We start from the raw sequence: 19,059 nt of genomic DNA, 5'->3' as shown, positions 1-19,059 counted from the left end.
AAAACAGGCAGGTGAAAAAGAGGCCTAAGTTGGAGAGAGAGAGAAAACAGTGAGTTTCTGAATGTGTTGTATGGGAGATCATGGCAAAACAACTCAGTGGTAATGTTGTCAGTGCCAGTGGGTTTGGGAATCACACCCTAGAGAGAGTCAAAAGCATGAAGACTTGGGGATTCTGTGGTTCCTGCCAGGAACAGTCTTTAACTTAACCCCTCAGCCTCATAGCAGGCCCTTTTGACTTCAGTGTCAGCTGAGTCCCTCCCTAGAGCTTACTGAACAAGGATGACTGGGCACAGAGCTAAGAAAATGCTCAAGCAGACATTCAGGTGCCAGCTGTTGGCAAATTGGCTCATTTGTGCTGGAAGGGCCACCATTCAGACTTTGCAGCAAGAGCAGACAGATGGAGGGAGCCTCGGGACAGTGACAGGCTCCAGCACACAGATCATGGAGAGGGATGAAACTTTAGTGGGACTTGTAGACCATTGGATATCAGGTAGATAAAGGGAAATTTTTACCTCTTTAGAAAAGAGGGGCTAGTGGAGCATCAGAAGGGGGTTCTATTCTGTCCCTCTTCTTATGTCCTCCCTTAGCCATGGCTACCACTCCTTCTGGTCATCATCATCATATATCATCATCATAACTGACATCATCAGAACATCAGTGCTTAATGTTTACCAGCCTTATACATGTTACTTGATTAATCCTCACTAATGCATTGAGGTAAATATTGTCGTCCCCATTTAACAGTCAGGGAAAATATGTTTCCCAAATCTAGACACGAAGCCCAGGTTTGAGTTCCAGGTCTACATGCTTCTGTGCATGTCCACCTGACACTGCAACCCCTCCCAGTCAAAAACTAAGTACATCTACTTCCTCCCCCTTTGTCCTGGGTTCCTGGTCTTAGGGAAGGATACCATTCTCCTCCCACTTGGGCCAGAAACCCAAGAATCATCCCAGATGCCCTTTTTTCTCTTATCTTTATCTTCTGCATTCAATCTGTTCCCAAGTGCTAGCAAGAGGTCACTTTTACTTCCTTGTCAAAGAACACTGCACTCCAGTCCCACTAGAACATTGACTGTTCCCTAGATGTGCTCCCCAAAGTCTTGATCCTGAATCTTGACTCAGAATGTTATGTCAACTGGGAATACCTGCCTCCCTCCTTCTCCTAAACTCGCCCCAACCAACCCAAGTCCTAGCAAGCCTCAATGCCACAATGACTGCTCATGTAGCCTTTAGAAGGCCATTGAGTATAGTTAGCTGTTTCCTTCCTGTATATGTCTTTCTCCTCATTGATACTGTTTGCAACTCAGGCTTAGTAAATACCTGTTGCTGATCGTGGAGCTGATGGATGTGCTGAGAATCTGGCAGGAGAAGGGCCTTGGAGAGGGAGGTCCTAGGGCATGAACACCAGCACTACCAGTAATCAGCAAGTAGAGAGTGCTTATGTACCAGCATTGCTCTTAGTGGTTTTACATTTTAATGCCATCCTACAACACACATTACTTCTGTGGTATTCCACCAACAATGCACACTCTGAATCTAATCATGACGAAATATGAGACAAACCAAAACCGAGAGACATTGTACAAAATAAGGGGTCTGTGCATTTTTTTAAATGTCCAGGCCATGAAAGATAAAGATGAGGAACTTGTTCCAGATTAAAGAAGAATAAAGAGAAATGACAACTGAATGCACGGCTTGATTCTGAATTAGACCCTGGAGTAAAAAAAATTAAAAAAAGAATATTTTTCATTTTCTCTAAAACACATTGTTGGGACAATTGATGATTTTCAAACTGGATCTATAATTTATATATCAGTAGTGTAGCAATGTTAATTTCCTGATTTTGATCATTGCACTGTGCTTATGTAAGAGAATATCTTTATTTTTAGCTAGTAGACAGTAAAATATTTAGGGGTAAATGAGCTTCAGACTGCAGCTTTCATTTCAGATTTAAAAAACACAGTAATAATGTTAGTAAATAAATTATGTAAGTTATGAGAAAGAGAATGATAAAGCAAACATGGAAAAACATTTATATTTTGGGAATCTGGGAGAATAAATAGAAATTCTTTGGGATTTTTTTGCAACTTTCCTCTAAATATAAAATTACTTAAAATTCAATAAATCTTTTAAAGAAATATCCTATCAGGAAGGTACCATAGCCTTGTCTTAACGAGGAGGAAACTGAGGCACAGAGAGGTTCGGTAACTTGCTCAAGGGCACAAAGAGAGTAGGTGGCAGAGCTGGAACTCTCACCCAGGTGCGCTGGTTTGCCAGGCCCAAGATTTTAGCCACCTTGCCATCCTGACTCAACCTGAAAATGCTTGGCCAATGCACTCTGCCTCACCTCCCTCTCCTGCACGTTTTCATGGGAAGTTTGAAGGATGGCGGAGAGCATCATCTTCACCAGTTTCTCACTTCTTGAGGTCCACAGGGCGAAGCCAAAGAATTTATAGAGAAAAGCCTAGGAAAGGTAGGAGGGCAGGGTCACGCATAGCTTGAAATGAGGGTAGGGCAGCATTTCCTATACTAGCCACCACCTTTGCCCACAGCCCCATCCTCCACCCTGGCCCTTGCTCTCTAGAGGCATCTGGATAAGGCAGTGATCCTATAGAGCAGGGGTTCAAGTTACAGGGAAGAGAAAGCTGCCTTTCCAATGTCTCAGCCTCTTAGGGATCATCCTTTAGGAACTTTCTCTAACCCCCATACCTCCCACTTACAGCTAGGAAATAAAAAAAGTTCCTTAAACTTGCATAATTTTAAAACCAAAATTGTATAATTGAAGAAGTACTTTTATGTAATTCTTTCTCCCTCCTCTGAATTTCAGTGGCCTTTATCCTTGCTTACTGGATAATACCAGACTGTGTGGACTCACCACTCCCTTCTTCAGGGTCTCTGTACTCCCCATTTTCTCTGTGTAGAACCCTTTACCCCAGGCTCTTCAAAATGTCTCATTCTCTTGCCCAAACCGGTTTGGCTCAGTGGATAGAGCGTCCGCCTGCGACTCAAGGGTCCCAGGTTCGATTCCGGTCAGGGCATGTACCTTGGTTGCAGGCACATCCCCAGCAGGGAGTGTGCAGGAGGCAGCTGATCGATGTTTCTCTCTCATCGATGTTTCTAATTCTCTATCCCTCTCCCTTCCTCTCTGTAAAAAATCAATAAAATATATATTTTTACAAATGTCTCATTCTCATCTTTCAGATATCACCTCAGTGAGCCTGCTCTGACCTCCGAAGTCCCTCTCCAGCTCATCACCGTTTCCTTCTTTCAGGGCTTCATCATAATCACTCATATTGACTGTGGATTTGTTCCGTTAGTTCCCAACTTGCACCAACCCCACATCTCAGGTGAGAATGGAGCTCAAGAGCAGTGTCTACCCAGTTCATTACTCTGCCCCATTGCTATCAGTGCCTGAGGCAGTAGGCAAACAGGACATTCCGGCTGTTCAATGAATGCCTTAACTCCCCCTCTTATGGGTATCTTTTCCCCTCTAGCAGATGCTCATGGTGCCTTGCCCAGACCTTAGGGTTCCTTCCCTTCAACTGGCTGCAGGAACTTTTCTGAACAGCTACTCCCTGCAGCCTTGGGGGAGAACTGTCCTGAGGTGACTGGGGCCTCCTTACCCCAGATGCTCAGGCGCTACATTGTTCTCTCTCCCCTCCCTGCACAGGACCAACCTTGGAAACCTGGAGCCAATGACAAACAACCTGGGGGCAGAGGGTACAAAAGCTCCCTCACTTGTCTCCAGGCAGGATAGACTCTGCAGTTTCCATGCAGGGCTCCCATGGGATCAGGCCACATCCTGGCTTGGCTTCTCCTCTCCCCTATCCTGTGCCCTTCACTCTATCACAAGTTCTCCTGAGAGCATTTCCTCGCCAAGTCACTTGACAAGAATCCTCACCTTAGGCTCTGCATCAATTAAACCTGACCTAAGGCACCTACTTTTCTGCTTCACTGGCAAAGACTACTCATCTTCCCAGACTTATCCACTCCTCTGCAGGAGACTTGTCTTCCCATTTTGCCCAGGACTGAGGCGGTTCCCCGGACACTGATCAGCACTAACAACATCAAAACAGTCTTGAGCAAACCTAAACAGCGGATCGCCTCTGACAAAGCTTCTCTGCCCAGCCCCCTCAGGTCCCCTCCCTGCTCCCAAGCACACAGTGCATATTTCCACCCTGACACCTACAAGGCTTAGAATAATTGCCCACTTTCTTGTCTATGCACTCAAGCAGATGATGCTTTCCTGACGGCAGAGGCTGTGTTTACATGAATACCTTGAGCCCAGCCCAGTGTCTGCTCTGCTCTAGGCATTTAGTGCACCTCTTTTTTAATCCTCATCCAAGGATATTTTTCCATTCATTTTTTTTTTTAGAGAGAGTGGAAGAGAGAGGGAAAGACAGGGAGAGATATCGATGTGAGAGAGACAGCTCAATTGTTGCCTCCTGCACACGCCCTGACCAGGGCCCAAGAAAGAGTGGAGTCTGCCACCAAGGTATGTGGCCTTGACTGGAATCGAACCCGGAACCCTTCGGTCTACAGGCCAATGCTCTATTCACTGAGCCAAACCGGCTAGGGCTAGTGCACCTTTTAAATAACTGAATTAAAAAGATCACAATTCACGCTTGCTTCATTTTGTGTCCCTAATCTACCAACCACAAAGATGTGCATACATTAGGTGTTTCGTAAGTACTGTTAATAATGAGAGAGCAAACGGTCTTGGAAATAAGGCCTCTTTCCTGGAAACCTCCAGAGCTCAAATAAAGTATTTCTCGGTGACAGGAAAACAGGAATCAAAATCAAGAAACCTGGATTCAGGCCCTAGCCAGTTTGGCTCAGTGGATAGAGTGTTGGCCTGCGGACTGAACGGTTCTGGGTTCAATTTCAGTTAAGGGCACATATCTCGGTTGCAGGCTCCCCCCTGGCCTGGTCTCTAGTCAGGGCATATGCAGGAGGCAACCAATTGATGTGTTTCTCTCACCTAGATATTTCTGTCTTTCTGTCTCTCTTCCACAATGGGAAAATATCCTCAGGTGAGGGAGGAAGGAAGGAAGGAAGGAAGGAAGGAAGGAAAAAACTTGGATTCAGGTGCCAGTTTTACCAATTATTTTCTTAAAATTTTAAATCCTCCTGGATTGTGTTTCTTAAGCTTCAGGGTAGGGATGACAACAGCTATAGGTTATTTAGGCTAATATTTTAAAAATCTTTACTGTTGACACTTTATTAAGACTAAATTGGGAGCACATGGAAAAGCCAGGGCAGGACCCCAGGCCGTCACTACCATCAACCTTGCACTCTGTGAGGAAAGGAGCCCATATTTCTTCCTCAACTCTGTATCCCCAACATGAAGTACAGTCTATGGCAATGATGGCGAACCTATGACAGGCACATCAGAGGTGACAAGTGAACTCATTTTTTTGGTTGATTTTTCTTTGTTAAATGGCATTTAAATATATAAAATAAATATCGAAAATATAAGACTTTGTTTTACTATGGTTGCAAATATCAGGGTTTTATAAGACGCTGACACGCTGACCACAAAAGGTTCGCCATCACTGGTCTATGGGATGCCCTCAAATATTACTTCAATTGACTGCTTAAATAGGACTCTAAAATCAACAATCTTTCCACTGCACCAAGTATAAGCTCCATTCTATTAAGACTATCAGGAGGTTTCAATGAAGACAATAGATTGCAAAGTTCTTGATAAAGCCTAAAAGGCTAAGCAAAAGTAAGACACTCTTGATATTTTTGTCATGCCAGTGTGACGACCAGTTTGTGGTCCTCTCCACCCCTTGATTGCCACGATGCAGGAACACTGGTTTGTTCTTTCCCCAAGGCCTTTACTCATTCACATTTCCTCAGCCACCTGTGTGAGCACCAGGTTTCTTCAGCACCATCCTCCACCTTCAACGCACTCCCCCCGCCCCCACATTGCAACCACCACACACCCAGACAAACCTTCTCATCACCATCATCACTGAAATAACGGATCCTCTCCAAGATGACTCTGATGAGTTGCTCCTGCCAGCAGTCATCATCAATAGCCACTAATGACTGACTCAAAAACTGAGGAAGAAGAAGGGAGAAGAGGACCACAAAGGTCAGTGGTAGGCTGTTCTGCCCCACAAAAGTGGGGTCAAGAAGAAGCAAGAGACAGGGGTTATGGCCTGTAAATATGGATAAAGAGGTGAAACACATGGTGGGAGTTAGGACTGAAGAATGATATTACAGTGACAATGATGGTAATGCCAATTACATGTGTGAAGCCCTTTCCAATTTACAAGGTCCTCTCTGATATCATCCTTTTTAATTCTGGGAGGCAGGAGTTACTTCCATTTAACCCATGAAGAACCTGAGACATGCAAAGGCTAAATACCTTGCCCAAGGACATACAGCTAGGGCCCTTTCCCTTACTCCCCCTTGATATAGGGTTGTAAGGGTATGGAAGGGGGCTCAAGACAGCACATAGTCAGATACTCTGAGGCAGAGGCCAGGAGGCAAGGGGACCACAGAAAGAGGTTTGTTTGAGCAGTTAGGCCCTTAATCATGACCTCAGTCTCTGGGGGGCTTGGGGCTATCCTCACTCAGGATCCTGAAGATGGGAATGAAGGCAAGTGTGGAGGGAGGGAGGTCTTGGGGAGTGCTTACCCGGAACAGCCTGTCCTCCCACTCCTCCTGATTCAGGCTCTTCTCAGTATGATCTAGGAAAGGAGAGAGCATGGGGACCCACTCAACCGGAAGGTCCCAGCCAGGGAGAAGAAAACATTTAAGTACTATGCGGCACTCAGCCTACAAGGTAACTGCTCTCCCACTTTCCAGAACCTCCAGAAGATGAATGACTTTCCAAAGGTCAAATACACACAGCTGACCAGTGTCAGAGCAAGGATACAAAACTGGTCTGTCTGTTTCCAAAGCCCACACTCTTCCCTGATCTTCTGCCCATAAAAAGTGCAGGAGTCATTCTGGGAACCCTGGAGCCACAGAACTTTGGACTGTGTTTCTGCTCAGTTCACAACATTGCCCCCAAAAGCAGACCCATCCAATAGCACCTCAAAGGGACAGAGAGACTGGTGCCAGTTCTCCTCACCCCAAGGAAGGTCCATCCTGCACCTGGGGACGCCATCTCTTTTGGAGTCTGGCCACTGTCCCAGCTTCATTCCTCCCCCTGCTAACCAAGCCCTTACCATCTAGTATCTCCAACATCTGTGGGATCACCTTCCTCCACAGCTGGCCAACACTGTGGTTTATAACAGGATGCAGAGAAGTGATAGGATGCAGGGCAGATAGTAGCCTCAGAGAGCTTGTACCAAACTCCTTTTCCCTGTAGGGCTTCCGGGAACACATCTGAGAAGCAAGCAGGAGGCAGAGAAAATATTTAAAAGAAGAGAAGAAAGAAAATGAAATCAAATCCATAGAATGGTAGAGCTGGAGCTTAGGCCCTGCCCATTCTTTGCCACCTGTTGAACTCCTACATCCTCCCAGATGCTCTGGAAACATCACCTCTTCTGTGATGCCTTCCTGCCTCCTGGAGACCATGTGAGCCTGTTGTTCTTCTAAGTCCCGTTGCACCTTATGTATTCATCTATTAGTACATGTGTCACACTAGACTATAGATAGCTATTCCCACACTTGTCTACCCCACTAAGTCTGTGAACACCTCAAGGGTAGGTCTACCTTTGTCATTCCAAGTGTGCATATTTCTAGCACATAATGTCTGGGCTAATAGAGAAACTCAAAACAGAGATCCAGAAAGGTATGTGGGCTTGTCCACGGTCAACAGAGAGCAGCTCACAATAAGGCCACATAGGAGAAAGGCAAGCCTTTCCCATTGCCCACATCCTCATCTCGAGGCCTCACCACTATGCTCCCAGGTCCCTCCTCCATGCTCTTTGGCCCCTATCTCATTATTCCATACCCAGCATAATGCCTGAGACAAAGTAGTAACCAGCTCTTTGTGAAATGAGTGGATGGATGGATGGGTTGATGAGTGGATGGAAGAATATATGACTGTAGTACTCATTCTGGCATCACTTACCACAAGATGGGTCAGGAGTCTCTGAGGGGAAATGTATTCGATAGCTAAGTTAGAGAGAGGATAAAAGAAGAGGACAGAGTCAGTGCACACTTCAGGATGCTCAACCCCCAGCCTCCACTGGAAGCTCCCCATCAGTACTTTAGACGAGGAGAAAGAGCAAAGAGGAGAGGGAACATCAGTGTCAATGCTACGGGAGCTGTGACATTTTGATTCAGACTAAAACACAAACCATTACATCTTCAGCCTTTAAAAAACACACACACGAGGGAATCGAAGATGGCGGCATAGGTAAACACCGGAGACTGCCGCCGTGGACAACCACTTCAAAAATACAACTAAAAGTCGGAGCGGACATCAACCAGAACCACGGGAAGGCTGGCTGAGGAGAGTCTCTTCAACTAGAAGCAAAAACAACAGCATTCCGACGCTCAGCGGAGGCGCAGTGTGGAAAATTTAAAGGTACGGCGGTGCGGTGGTGAGGGTGCGCAAAGCGGGCTGGCGGCTGAGGGCGCGATTGTCGTTTTCAATCAGGAGCGAGTCTCAGACTCTGGGCTACAGATCCGGGCGAGTCTCTAGGGACCCAGACTCAAACGGGAGAAGCGGGACTGTCTGGCTACGGCCCCTCCGAGGTTTGCAGCGGTTGTTGGGACAGAGAGGCAGAGCCCCTGGGGACGGACAGAGAGCAGTCATAGCGGCTCCCTCCCCCCGCCCTGTTGAGCCCGCCCCGCCCAAGCCCTGCGCACAGCCATTTGCCGACCGCCTCAGGCAAGGGCTGGAATAGCGCCTCCCCAGAAGACAGACGTTTTCCACAGCTGATTCCTACAGCCAGTCGGCCTGGAGGTCAAATCCCTCTAGTGTTAACTACAACAATTAAGGCTTGGCTAGAACAAGACTGCGCACAGAGACCACAAGGGGGTGCACCAAGAAAGCATATAAGATGCGGAGACAAAAAAACATGACAGAAATGGAGGATATGGAGCTAAGAATCGCAATTTTGAGGGCTTGCCATAAATTTGTGCAGAGCCTCACGAAAACTAATGAGACCCTCGATGCTACGATAAAGATATTAGAAAGTAAGCATACATGGACTGAAATAAAGAATATTATACCCAATAGCAGACCAGAGGAGCACAAGAATCAAACCAAAGATTCGACAAAAAACACCCAATTGGAAAAGCAAAATGAAAAAAGAATCCGAAGTGTGAAGATAGTGTAAGGAGCCTCTGGGACAGCTTTAAGCGGTCTAATATCAGAATTATTGGAGTGCCAGAAGATGAGAGACAGCAAGATATTGAAAACCTATTTGAAGAAATAATGGCAGAAAACTTCCCCCACCTGGAGAAAGAAATGGACTTACAGGTCCAAGAAGCGCAGAGAACCCCAAACAAAAGGAATCCAAAGAGGACCACACCAAGACACATCATCATTAAAATGCCAAGAGCAAAAGACAAAGAGAAAATCTTAAAAGCAGCAAGAGAAAGAGGCTCAATTACCTACAAGGGAATACCCATACGACTGTCAGCTGATTTCTCAACAGAAACTTTGCAGGCCAGAAGGGAATGGCAAGAAATTTTCAAAGTGCTGAATACCAAGAACCTACAACCAAGATTACTTTATCCAGCAAAGCTATCATTCAGAATTGAAGGTCAGATAAAGAGCTTCACAGATAAGGAAAAACTAAAGGAGTTCATCACCGCCAAACCAGTATTATATGAAATGCTGAAAGGTATCCTTTAAGAAGAGGAAGAAGAAGAAAAAGGTAAAGATACAAATTAGGAACAACAAATATGCATCTATCAACAAATGAATCTAAGAATCAAGTGAATAAATAACCTGATGTACAGAATGAACTGGTGATTATAATGAATCAGGGACATAGAAAGGGAATGGACTGACTATTCTTAGGGGAAAAGGGGTGTGGGAGATGCGGGAAGTGACTGGACAAAAATCATGCACCTATGGATGAACTCAGTGGGTGGGGAGTGAGGGTGGAGGGTGGGGTGGGAGCTGGAAGGAGGGGAGTTATGGGGGGAAAAAAGAGGAACAAATGTAATAATCTGAACAATAAAGATTTAAAAAAAAAAAAAACACACACACACACCAATGGTATGCTGAACAGACATCCTAACTCTAACCCTAAGTCCCACTGGGGTTAGAGGTCAGGGATGGGGTGAGCACAGAGTGAGGCTCAGAGTTAGGGCAAAGGAAGAACTATGGGTCAGGAGTGTGTGTATTCATTACTTTGTAATTAACAATGTTTGTACATCTTGAATCAAGTGTTTTATAGTGAGGAGTGAAGGCAAGAAGGAACTGTGACTTTGAGAGGCATCCCCTTTTCATTCATGAAGCCAAATGGCCTTAAGTAGTTGCCTTACTTTTCCCATCATGGCCCAAGCATGGAACCTACAACCCCATCTCCAGCATCCTCTTCATCCTCTTCCCCACACCCATCACCCCTGCAGTGTCTCAGCCAGCCCCCAACTACAACACTCCATGCCCACAAACAGACTTAATTTCACAGTGAGCACCTCTCCACAGCCTGCCCACCATTGTACTTACGATCCTGGTGAAAGCTGCTGAGGTAAGGAACCTGTCCCAGGGAACGGGCCTTCAGAGCCATTTGTGTGGCTGCCTTACACAGAGGCATGAAGGCCAAGGTGTTGTTGGACTCACACACCAATGTGACCAGTTTGGGCAAAGATACCTGGCAGGAGATGTGGCAAGAATTTCAATGCCAAGCCCCAAGTCAGCCCGTCATCAGTCTCCAACCCCAAGACCTTGTCTCCCTTTCCGGACCGAGTATTTGAGGCCTGTATACAGATCCCCCTTAACCCATTCATATCCATTCTCTCCCTTCTCTCCCTCTTCTTTCTCTCTCTCCCCCCCACCCCCACCACCAACCCCTCACTGCATGTTGGAAAAGTATAACCAAGGTCCTGATTAAACTTATAGCAGGCATAAGTTGACTTGACAGATGAAGACTTCTTGAAATTTGGAATGTGTGACTTGTAATCACCTTCATTGAGGAACCTTCCAGAGTCAGAGACATGCTGAAGGTCAGGAGGCAGAGCTCACTGGGAGGGAGAGTGAATCTTAAGTCCTTTTCCTCCCACAACACAGCCCTCTCCTCAGCTCTGATGCAAATCAGTTCATATGAGCCTCCCAGAATCCCTGGAGGTTGCTGAGAACAGTCAGGAAATATAACCACCCCCTTTTTAAAAAAAGAAGACACTGCAGCTGGGAGAACAAGTTATTCAAGATTTTACAGCTAGAAAACTGGCTGATCAGGACTCAGACTCTGGCTTCCAGATCCACACCCAGAGACCCTCTTTTGCTGCACTGAGCACTTCTCAGTGGAACCCCAGGCACTTGTAGGGAATGAAATGCAGGTGGGTTGAGGGGACAGAGACACCACAAGGCATTTGATGGAAGGGGAAAGTGTGAGGTAGTTGGGGGTGGGGCCAGGGTCAGGGTATTGATCTGGGGAGCCAGGGGAGGAGGAAATGGAGAGGCCTGTTTGGCCCTAGCTATTTATACCATCTGTAGGATTCTGGAACACATTATTCGGATGTCCTCTTCATTCTAGGATAAGAAAAGGAAAGATTTAAATCTAAAACCAATGCTAGCTAAGTCTCTGGGTTCACAGCCTTCCCTGGCTCACTGCTTAGGGTTTTACAGGCCAAAAACCCTTCACATGTGCCAGGCATATGCTCCTGTTTCCCTCCTGCTCCCAACCCTGCCTTCCTCTTGTTCCATCCCCTGAGGTGTACTCCCATCCTCGGTCCCCTCCCTGCCCAGTCCCTTGCTCACTGATGAGTCAGTCTCCACAAGCTTGATGATATAGCTGATTAGAGCGTTCCCCTGGGGCAAGGCCAAGTAGTTATGCTGACCCAGCATCTCAATGAAGTGCACGAGGACCTTCGGCACCTGTGGAGTCACAGACCATCACATGACAAGACAGAAAGGGATGTCAGGGACTGCCCAGTGTGACCCTCCATAATCCAGGTGAGGACACAGAGGACCAAGGCAGGTGAGGGGATCAGATCTCCTGACACCAAACCCAGTGAGACTCTACAGTGGGCTCTCAATAATGACAGACCACAAGCCACTAACCCTGACCACTTCTGTACTTTGCCCTGAAGTTCTAACCGCTTCAGCTCCCACCACCTCCCTGGAGAACTCTAGTACTTACCTTGCCCTCACCTTATTTCCCCAGAGGTATGAAAATTAGCAGGAGTGTGGGATTAGGGGAGAATCTGAGTCCAGGAAAGTCCCATGGTCTGGCCTTCCTAGGGAAAGCCAGGAACAAATCCCACAAGTCCTAAGGGCCCATCCCTCAAGATTCCAAGCTTTCTATTAACCTTCTGAGGATGTATTTTTAGGGATGATGCTATGCATTTGGTACCCCAAACCACTGCTCCCCTCTTCTCCTGTTCCCCTATTCTGTGTGATCCAGAACTGAAGCAGAAGCAGTCTCTGCTGTCTCCAGCCCTGTCTGAAGAGCTTTTTAAAAAATATGGTTTCTCACAAAATATTGAGTCAGCAATTTGAAAGATAAGGTAGCAGAAAACACCTAATTAGAACAGCAAAAAAAAAAAGGACCCAAAAAAATGAGGATAGTTTGGGGGCATCTGGGACAATATCATGCATACAAATATTCGTATCATCAGGTGCCAGAAGGAAAAGAGAAATAGGAAGGAATTGAAAACTTATTTGAAAAAAATAATGACAGATATCTTCCCTCACCTGGTAAAGGAAATAGACATACAAGTTTAGGAAGTGCAGAGAGTCCCAAACACGATGAACCCGAAGAGGCCCACACTAAAACACATCATAATTAAATGCAGAATGTTCAAGACAAAGAGAGAATCTTAAAAGCAGCAAGAGAAAAACAGTTAGTTACCTACAAGGGAGCTCCCAGATGATTTCTCAACAGGAACTTTGCTGGCCAGATATATTCAAAGTAATGAAAAGCAAAGACCTACAACCAAAATCACTCTAACCAGCAAGGCTGTCCTTTAGAACCCAAGAAGAGATAAGGCTTCCAAGACAAGAAAAGCTAAAGGAGTTCATCAACACCAAACTAATATTACAAGAAATGTTAAAGGGACTTCTTTAAGGGGAAGAAGAAAAGAATAACAAAAATATGAATAATTAGTGACTTTGAGCATGTTTTCATATGTCTCTTGGCTTTCTGAATGTCCTCTTTGGAAAGGTGTCTATTTAGATCCTTTGCCCATTTTTTGATTGGATTGTTTATCTTCTTTTTCTTAAGTTGTAAGAGTTCCCTATAAATTTTGGAGATTAGGCCCTTATCAGATATGACGTTGGCAAATATGTTTTCCAAAGTCACTAATCATCCGAGAAATGCAAATCAAAACAACAATGAGGTGCCATCTCACACCTGTCAGACTGGCTATCATCAACAAATCAACAAACAACAAGTGCTGGAGAGGATGTGGAGAAAAAGGAACACTTGTGCACTGCTGGTGGGAATGTAGACTGGTGCAACCACTATGGAAGACAGTATGGAGTTTCCTCAAAAAACTGGAAATGGAACTCCCATTTGACCCGGTGATCCCACTTCTAGGAATTTATCCCAAGAAACCAGAAACACCAATCAGAAAGGATATATGCACCCCGATGTTCATAGCAGCACAATTCACCATAGCTAAGATCTGGAAACAGCCTAAATGCCCATCAGTAGATGAATGGATTAGAAAACTGTGGTATATCTACACGATGGAATACTATGCTGCTGTAAAAAAGAAGGAACTCTTACCATTTGCAACGGCATGGATGGAACTGGAGAGCATTATGCTAAGTGAAATAAGCCAGTCAATGAAGGAAAAATACCACATGATCTCACACATTCATGGATAATAGAGACCATTATAAACTTTTGAACAATAATAGATACAGAGGCAGAGCTGCCTCACACAGATTGTCAAACTGCAGCGGGAAGGCCGGGGAGGGTTGGGGGGCAGGAGGGAGGGGGTTAAGAGATCAACTGAAGGGCTTGTATGCATGCATATGAGCATAACCAATGGACATAAGACACTGGGGGTAGGGGAAGCCGGGGTATTGTCAAGGGCGGGGGGAAAAAAAAGGACACATATGTAATACCCTTTGTAATGCTTTAAGCAATAATAAAAAATAAAAAAAAAGAAAAAGAAAAAAATATGAATAATTAAATGGCAGTAAGTACATATCTATCAACAATTACTTTAAATGCAAATGAATAAAGTTCTCCAATCATGAGATAGGATGATTGAATGGATAAGAACACAAGATGCTTCCATTTGCAAGAGAGTCACTTCATGTCAAAAGACACATACACAGACTGAAAATAAAGGGATGGCTAAAGGTATTTCATGAAAATGGTAACAAAACAAAAATAGCTGGAGTACCAATACTTACATCAGACTAAATAGACTTTAAAACAAAGACTATACGGAGAGCCAAAGGAGGACCCAGCAATTTCACTTTTGGATATATATCTCAAGAAACCCAAAACGCTAAATTGAAAAGACATATACATCCATATGTTTCTTGCAGCATTATTTATAATAGCCAAGATCTGGAAACAACCTATGTATCCATCAATAGAGGAATGGGTAAAGAAGAAGTGGTACATATATACAATGGAATATGACTCAACCCTTAAAAAGAATGAAATCTGGCCATTGGCAGCATGGATAGAGCTAGAGGGTGTTGTACTGAGTGAAATAAGTCAAACAGATAAAGACAAATGCAATATGATTTCACTTAGTTGTGGAATATAAAAAACAAAATAAATGAACAAGCAGAACTGAGACAGACTCATAGACACAGAAAACATTTTGATAGTTGGCAAATGGGAGGGGAGTGGGTGGATGGATGAAAAGGTGAAGGAATTAAGAAGTACAAACTGGTAATTATACAATAGTCATGGGATGTAAAGTACAGCATAGGGAACATAGTCAATAATTTTGTAATAACTATGCTGGGTGTATACTAGATTTATTGGGGTGATCACTTCATAAGTTATATAAATAAATGTCTAATCCCTAGGATGTACACGTGAAACTAATATAATATTGTATATCAACTGTAATTGAATAAAAATTTTAAAGAAAGAATTTACATATATATATATATAGATATAGATATATAAAGTATATATATATACATATATATATATATATATATCTTCTGAGACCACATGCAAGATGTGATGTTTCAGGACTTCTCTCCCTAACCAAACTGTGGATTCTCTGGGGGAAAAATTAATATCTTTCAGAGCTCCATGTCCCTACTGGGCTCACCACAGTATTGCCCACAGAAAAGGCTCAGAAAATAGGAAGCAACCACCTGTTCACTTCTCAAACCTTTCTCAGGTTTTGACAAGCCCAAATGTAACCCATGGGCAGAAGTCTGAGGCCAGAACTAGATTGGCAAGGGGGCCTTACCTCTCTCTTCATTCCCCCAAACCTCCCCCTCTCCATCTTACCACACCTCAAGTTCTCAAAACAGCAACTGCCCTCCCAGCCCCAACATTCTGCCACTCTGCTCACTGGTTTGAGGTCCTCCTGAATCACCAGAATGGTTGAATTCAGTACCATGCGCTGCAGCTTCTTGGTCTGAGGCACTAGAGGAAAGACAGACATGCGGAGCGGTCAGTCTCCTTCCTCCCCCTTTGTTGCTTTGGGAGGCATGAGAAGACAGACAGCCAGGAGAAATTTTAGATACAGTCCTGCTCTTCAAGGCCAGATCAAACCCAAGAGGCTATCTCCACCACCCCTCTGCTTCAAACCAGACTAAAAGTGACCTAAAACAGTATTTCAGCAAGCTAGCGCTTGAGCCTCAGCCCTTACCAGACTCCCACAGCTGACCACACAAGTCTACCTCATTGGCGGAGCTGTTCTGCTCACCCTCTGCCTATCTCAACCTTTAGAACTGCCAGCACTGCTCTTCTGTGTGAACTCCTTTTGCTGACTCAGTCTCCTTTCTACTCTCAGCACAGCTCCTACACAGAGTCTGTCCCATCTCTTGACTGACACCTTCTCCCTTCCTGTTGCCCATTGCCATCACATTTACGTAACTTATCACCTATTATCCTGTATCCTTTTGCTGTGTGAACAGTCTCATCTTCCCTACTTGACTGAGCTCCTCAGAACAAGGACCATGTCTTATTTATGTGTGTATTTTCTGTGCTTCGTACTGTTAATCACACAGCAATGTTTTGATGGACACTTGATTGAAGTTAAAACCTACAATCCAAGATGTTTTGTCCTTTAATTCTCACTAAAAATGGCTAAAGGTAGGAATTGATGTTACCTACATTTTTAGTTTTTATAATCCTCACCCAAAGGATATGTTGTTTTTATTTTATTGAAAGGGGGGGGGGAGAGAGAGAGAGAGAGAGAGAGAGAGAGAGAGAGAGAGAGATCAATTTGAGAGAGAAACATTGATCAATCACTTCCCATATGCCCCTGATCTGAAAACACACCAGCGACACAGCAACATAGGTATGTGCCCTGACCGGGAATTGAACCCACAATCTTGTGGTGTATAGAATGACAGTCACCAAACTGAGCCACCCAGACAAGGCAACTCCATTTTTCAAATGAGGAAATAAAGGTTCAGACTAAAAGTAATCTGCCCCAGTTTGCACAGCTATTAAGAGTCAAAATCAGGATTTGAACCCATTGAGTTTATGTTGAGTTTAAAGCTGTGCTTTTTTATGATGGGAAAAAAGAGGAACCAATGTAATAATCTGAACAATAAAGATTTAATTAAAAAAAATAAATCTGTGCTTTTAACTACTAAATGGGACTGTCTGCCAGAGCAAGGATATTTCCTGAGCAAGAAGATCCCTAGGACCAGGCTTGTTTCCTACTCACATTCCTGGAACACATCAGCGAACACTTGAAAGGCTGATTCCATCTTCTCTGGATCATTGGATTCCACGGCCGTTAGTAATAGGGATACCATCTGATCCTGGTATAACTTGGCTATTAGAGGGCATGAATAAAGGGAGTCAGGGGTATGTTTAAGTGGGAGGTGGTGTGTAGAAGTAAATCATGCTCACAGCAAACCACTGATGCCATGGGCTGGATAAATTAGGGTCTATTCGGTTGGAGAAAAGAAGCAGGAAGAAGGAAAGCCAGTGTTTGTCCAGCATTTACCATGTGCCACGCTTGGGAGCAGATGCTTTTCCTAACCTAGGCCTGTCCCTCCCCTGCCCCACCATGTGCTCACCAATTAGGTCAGAACCTCTTTCGTGACCATCGGGGCTCTAATCACAGTATCACCTTTCTGAGCTCAGGATCACCAAAGGAGACCGGGAAGCCAATCCCAGGGGAAGGAAGTGGTAGCAAAAGGGATAGGGAAGGGAGAATGTCTATGCCCTTGGAGATTCATTGAATTTCAGGCAAACTTTACATGGATTACTTTGCATCTTGTCTTAAGGAAAGAAGGCGGTCTTGGGAACCTAGCCTCCCATGGAGTACAAAGTCCCCAGACCCATACCTGGGGTTAGAAAAATGTGTGGACTTACCCAGGATGAAGAAAGCCCTCAGGACGAGGCTACGGTTCTCCACAGAGTGAGGGTCTGCTGGGTTCACTCGTTCACAAAGCTGTGGGGAGACCAAGGGCATCAGACCTGGGAGCACTGAAAAATCTGGGGCTCTGGCATGGATGGAGAAACTGAGGTATGCAGCCAGAAAAAGTGCGGCACTTGTCCATAAGGAGGACGTGAAAATAGGACCCAGGAATACACCTACACAGCCCCAAAGAAAAGAAGACAGTGGCCAGCAAATATATGGACGGTAACACCTTTTAACAAAATGTTCAATTGTCCTCTTCCTCCTCTAGGCTACAACACAGAGGGCCTGCCATTTCCCACAGGCATAATGGGTCGGTTTGGACTCTCTGCCCTTAGCCAGTTTAGAGGGAGCAACAATGGCCTCCACCCCCAGAAACATACAGAAATGTATTCAATTTACCTCATAGAGAATATCCACTCTGTGACCACAATCCAGGCAGGGAAGCCTGAGGTGTGTGCAGTTACGGTCACCATGAGAAAAGCCCAGGGCTGTGTGGAGGTAGTGACCTGCTCTGGGGTAACCATCACCTTCAAACAAGAGGGGAAGACCAAGCCCAGGATACCTGCAGCCTCCAGCACTCACCTGCTGGAACAGCATGCCAGTAATGTTTTCCAGCTGGGATTCCAAGTTTATACCTCCGCAGCCGCTGAGCGCCAGAGCATCCACGAGTTGGTAGATACACTGTGTGTGTAAGGACAGAGTCAGCCACTCAGCCAGCCCTTGCCACAGCCTCAAAGGAAAGCCTCTGTCCTCAGATCTCCTCTCAGAGGTGGCCCAATATCACAGTTCACACTGCCCTCTTGGACCTTTTCATGAAGGCCCAGGGGCTAGTTTTTCCATAGCCAAATACAGCCATGACCTGTTCTTCCTCCTCACCCAAGAAGCTACACTTACTTTCAGATAACCTCATTATTTCACGGTAACTTTTAGAGCAACTCAACATTGTAAGTGTTGGCTGACTTCAAAGAAATAGGACAAAGAAATCATGGCCAAAGAAAGAACTGGTTCTATTGTTCTGACTTTCAAAATTCAGAAAACCACGTTTTAAAGCCTAAATATCTACCCTTTATCTAGTGAATTGTATTGTTTTATGGGTTATTCTTCTCTATGAGAGGCTACAAATAGCCTTAGTTTTCACATGTGTAAGCAGTCCATTTTATTTTTTTTTAAAAAAAGGCTTTATTGATGTCTAATCCTATATAATTAAAGGGTTATATGCAAATTGACTGAATGGAAGAACAACCGGTCACTATGATGTGCACTGACCACCAGGGGGCTGCAGCTCAATGCAGGAGCTGCTCCCTGGAAGTCAGTGCGCTTCCACAGGGGAAGTGCTGCTCAACCAGAGGCATGGCTCATGCAGTTGCAGCTGCATCTGCAGGAGCCTCTCTTGCCTCCATGGCAGGGGACATCCCCCAAGGGCTCCTGGAC

At 45.0% G+C, this 19,059-nt stretch overlaps 1 protein-coding gene across 1 annotated transcript in view; it reads right to left on the bottom strand.

Moving 5' to 3' along the window:
* Window positions 1-19,059, bottom strand: part of LOC106698359 (maestro heat-like repeat-containing protein family member 1) — a 44,887-nt gene that overhangs the window by 14,729 nt on the left and 11,099 nt on the right. The window contains exons 3-14 of the mRNA XM_023759957.1: window positions 18,211-18,309; window positions 17,580-17,658; window positions 16,924-17,034; window positions 15,595-15,668; window positions 11,849-11,965; window positions 11,576-11,620; window positions 10,598-10,742; window positions 8,039-8,082; window positions 7,188-7,347; window positions 6,652-6,704; window positions 5,962-6,069; window positions 2,348-2,464 (exon numbers count right to left, since the gene is read on the bottom strand). Coding sequence (XP_023615725.1) covers window positions 2,348-2,464; window positions 5,962-6,069; window positions 6,652-6,704; window positions 7,188-7,347; window positions 8,039-8,082; window positions 10,598-10,742; window positions 11,576-11,620; window positions 11,849-11,965; window positions 15,595-15,668; window positions 16,924-17,034; window positions 17,580-17,658; window positions 18,211-18,309 — 1,152 coding nt within the window. The remainder of the gene's footprint in view (window positions 1-2,347; window positions 2,465-5,961; window positions 6,070-6,651; window positions 6,705-7,187; window positions 7,348-8,038; window positions 8,083-10,597; window positions 10,743-11,575; window positions 11,621-11,848; window positions 11,966-15,594; window positions 15,669-16,923; window positions 17,035-17,579; window positions 17,659-18,210; window positions 18,310-19,059) is intronic.

This window comes from Myotis lucifugus, unplaced genomic scaffold, assembly GCF_000147115.1.
Source record: "Myotis lucifugus unplaced genomic scaffold, Myoluc2.0 scaffold_167, whole genome shotgun sequence".
Lineage (NCBI taxonomy): Eukaryota > Metazoa > Chordata > Mammalia > Chiroptera > Vespertilionidae > Myotis > Myotis lucifugus.
The sequence above is the reverse complement of the archived record's forward strand: the minus strand, read 5'-3'. Positions and strand labels throughout refer to the sequence as shown.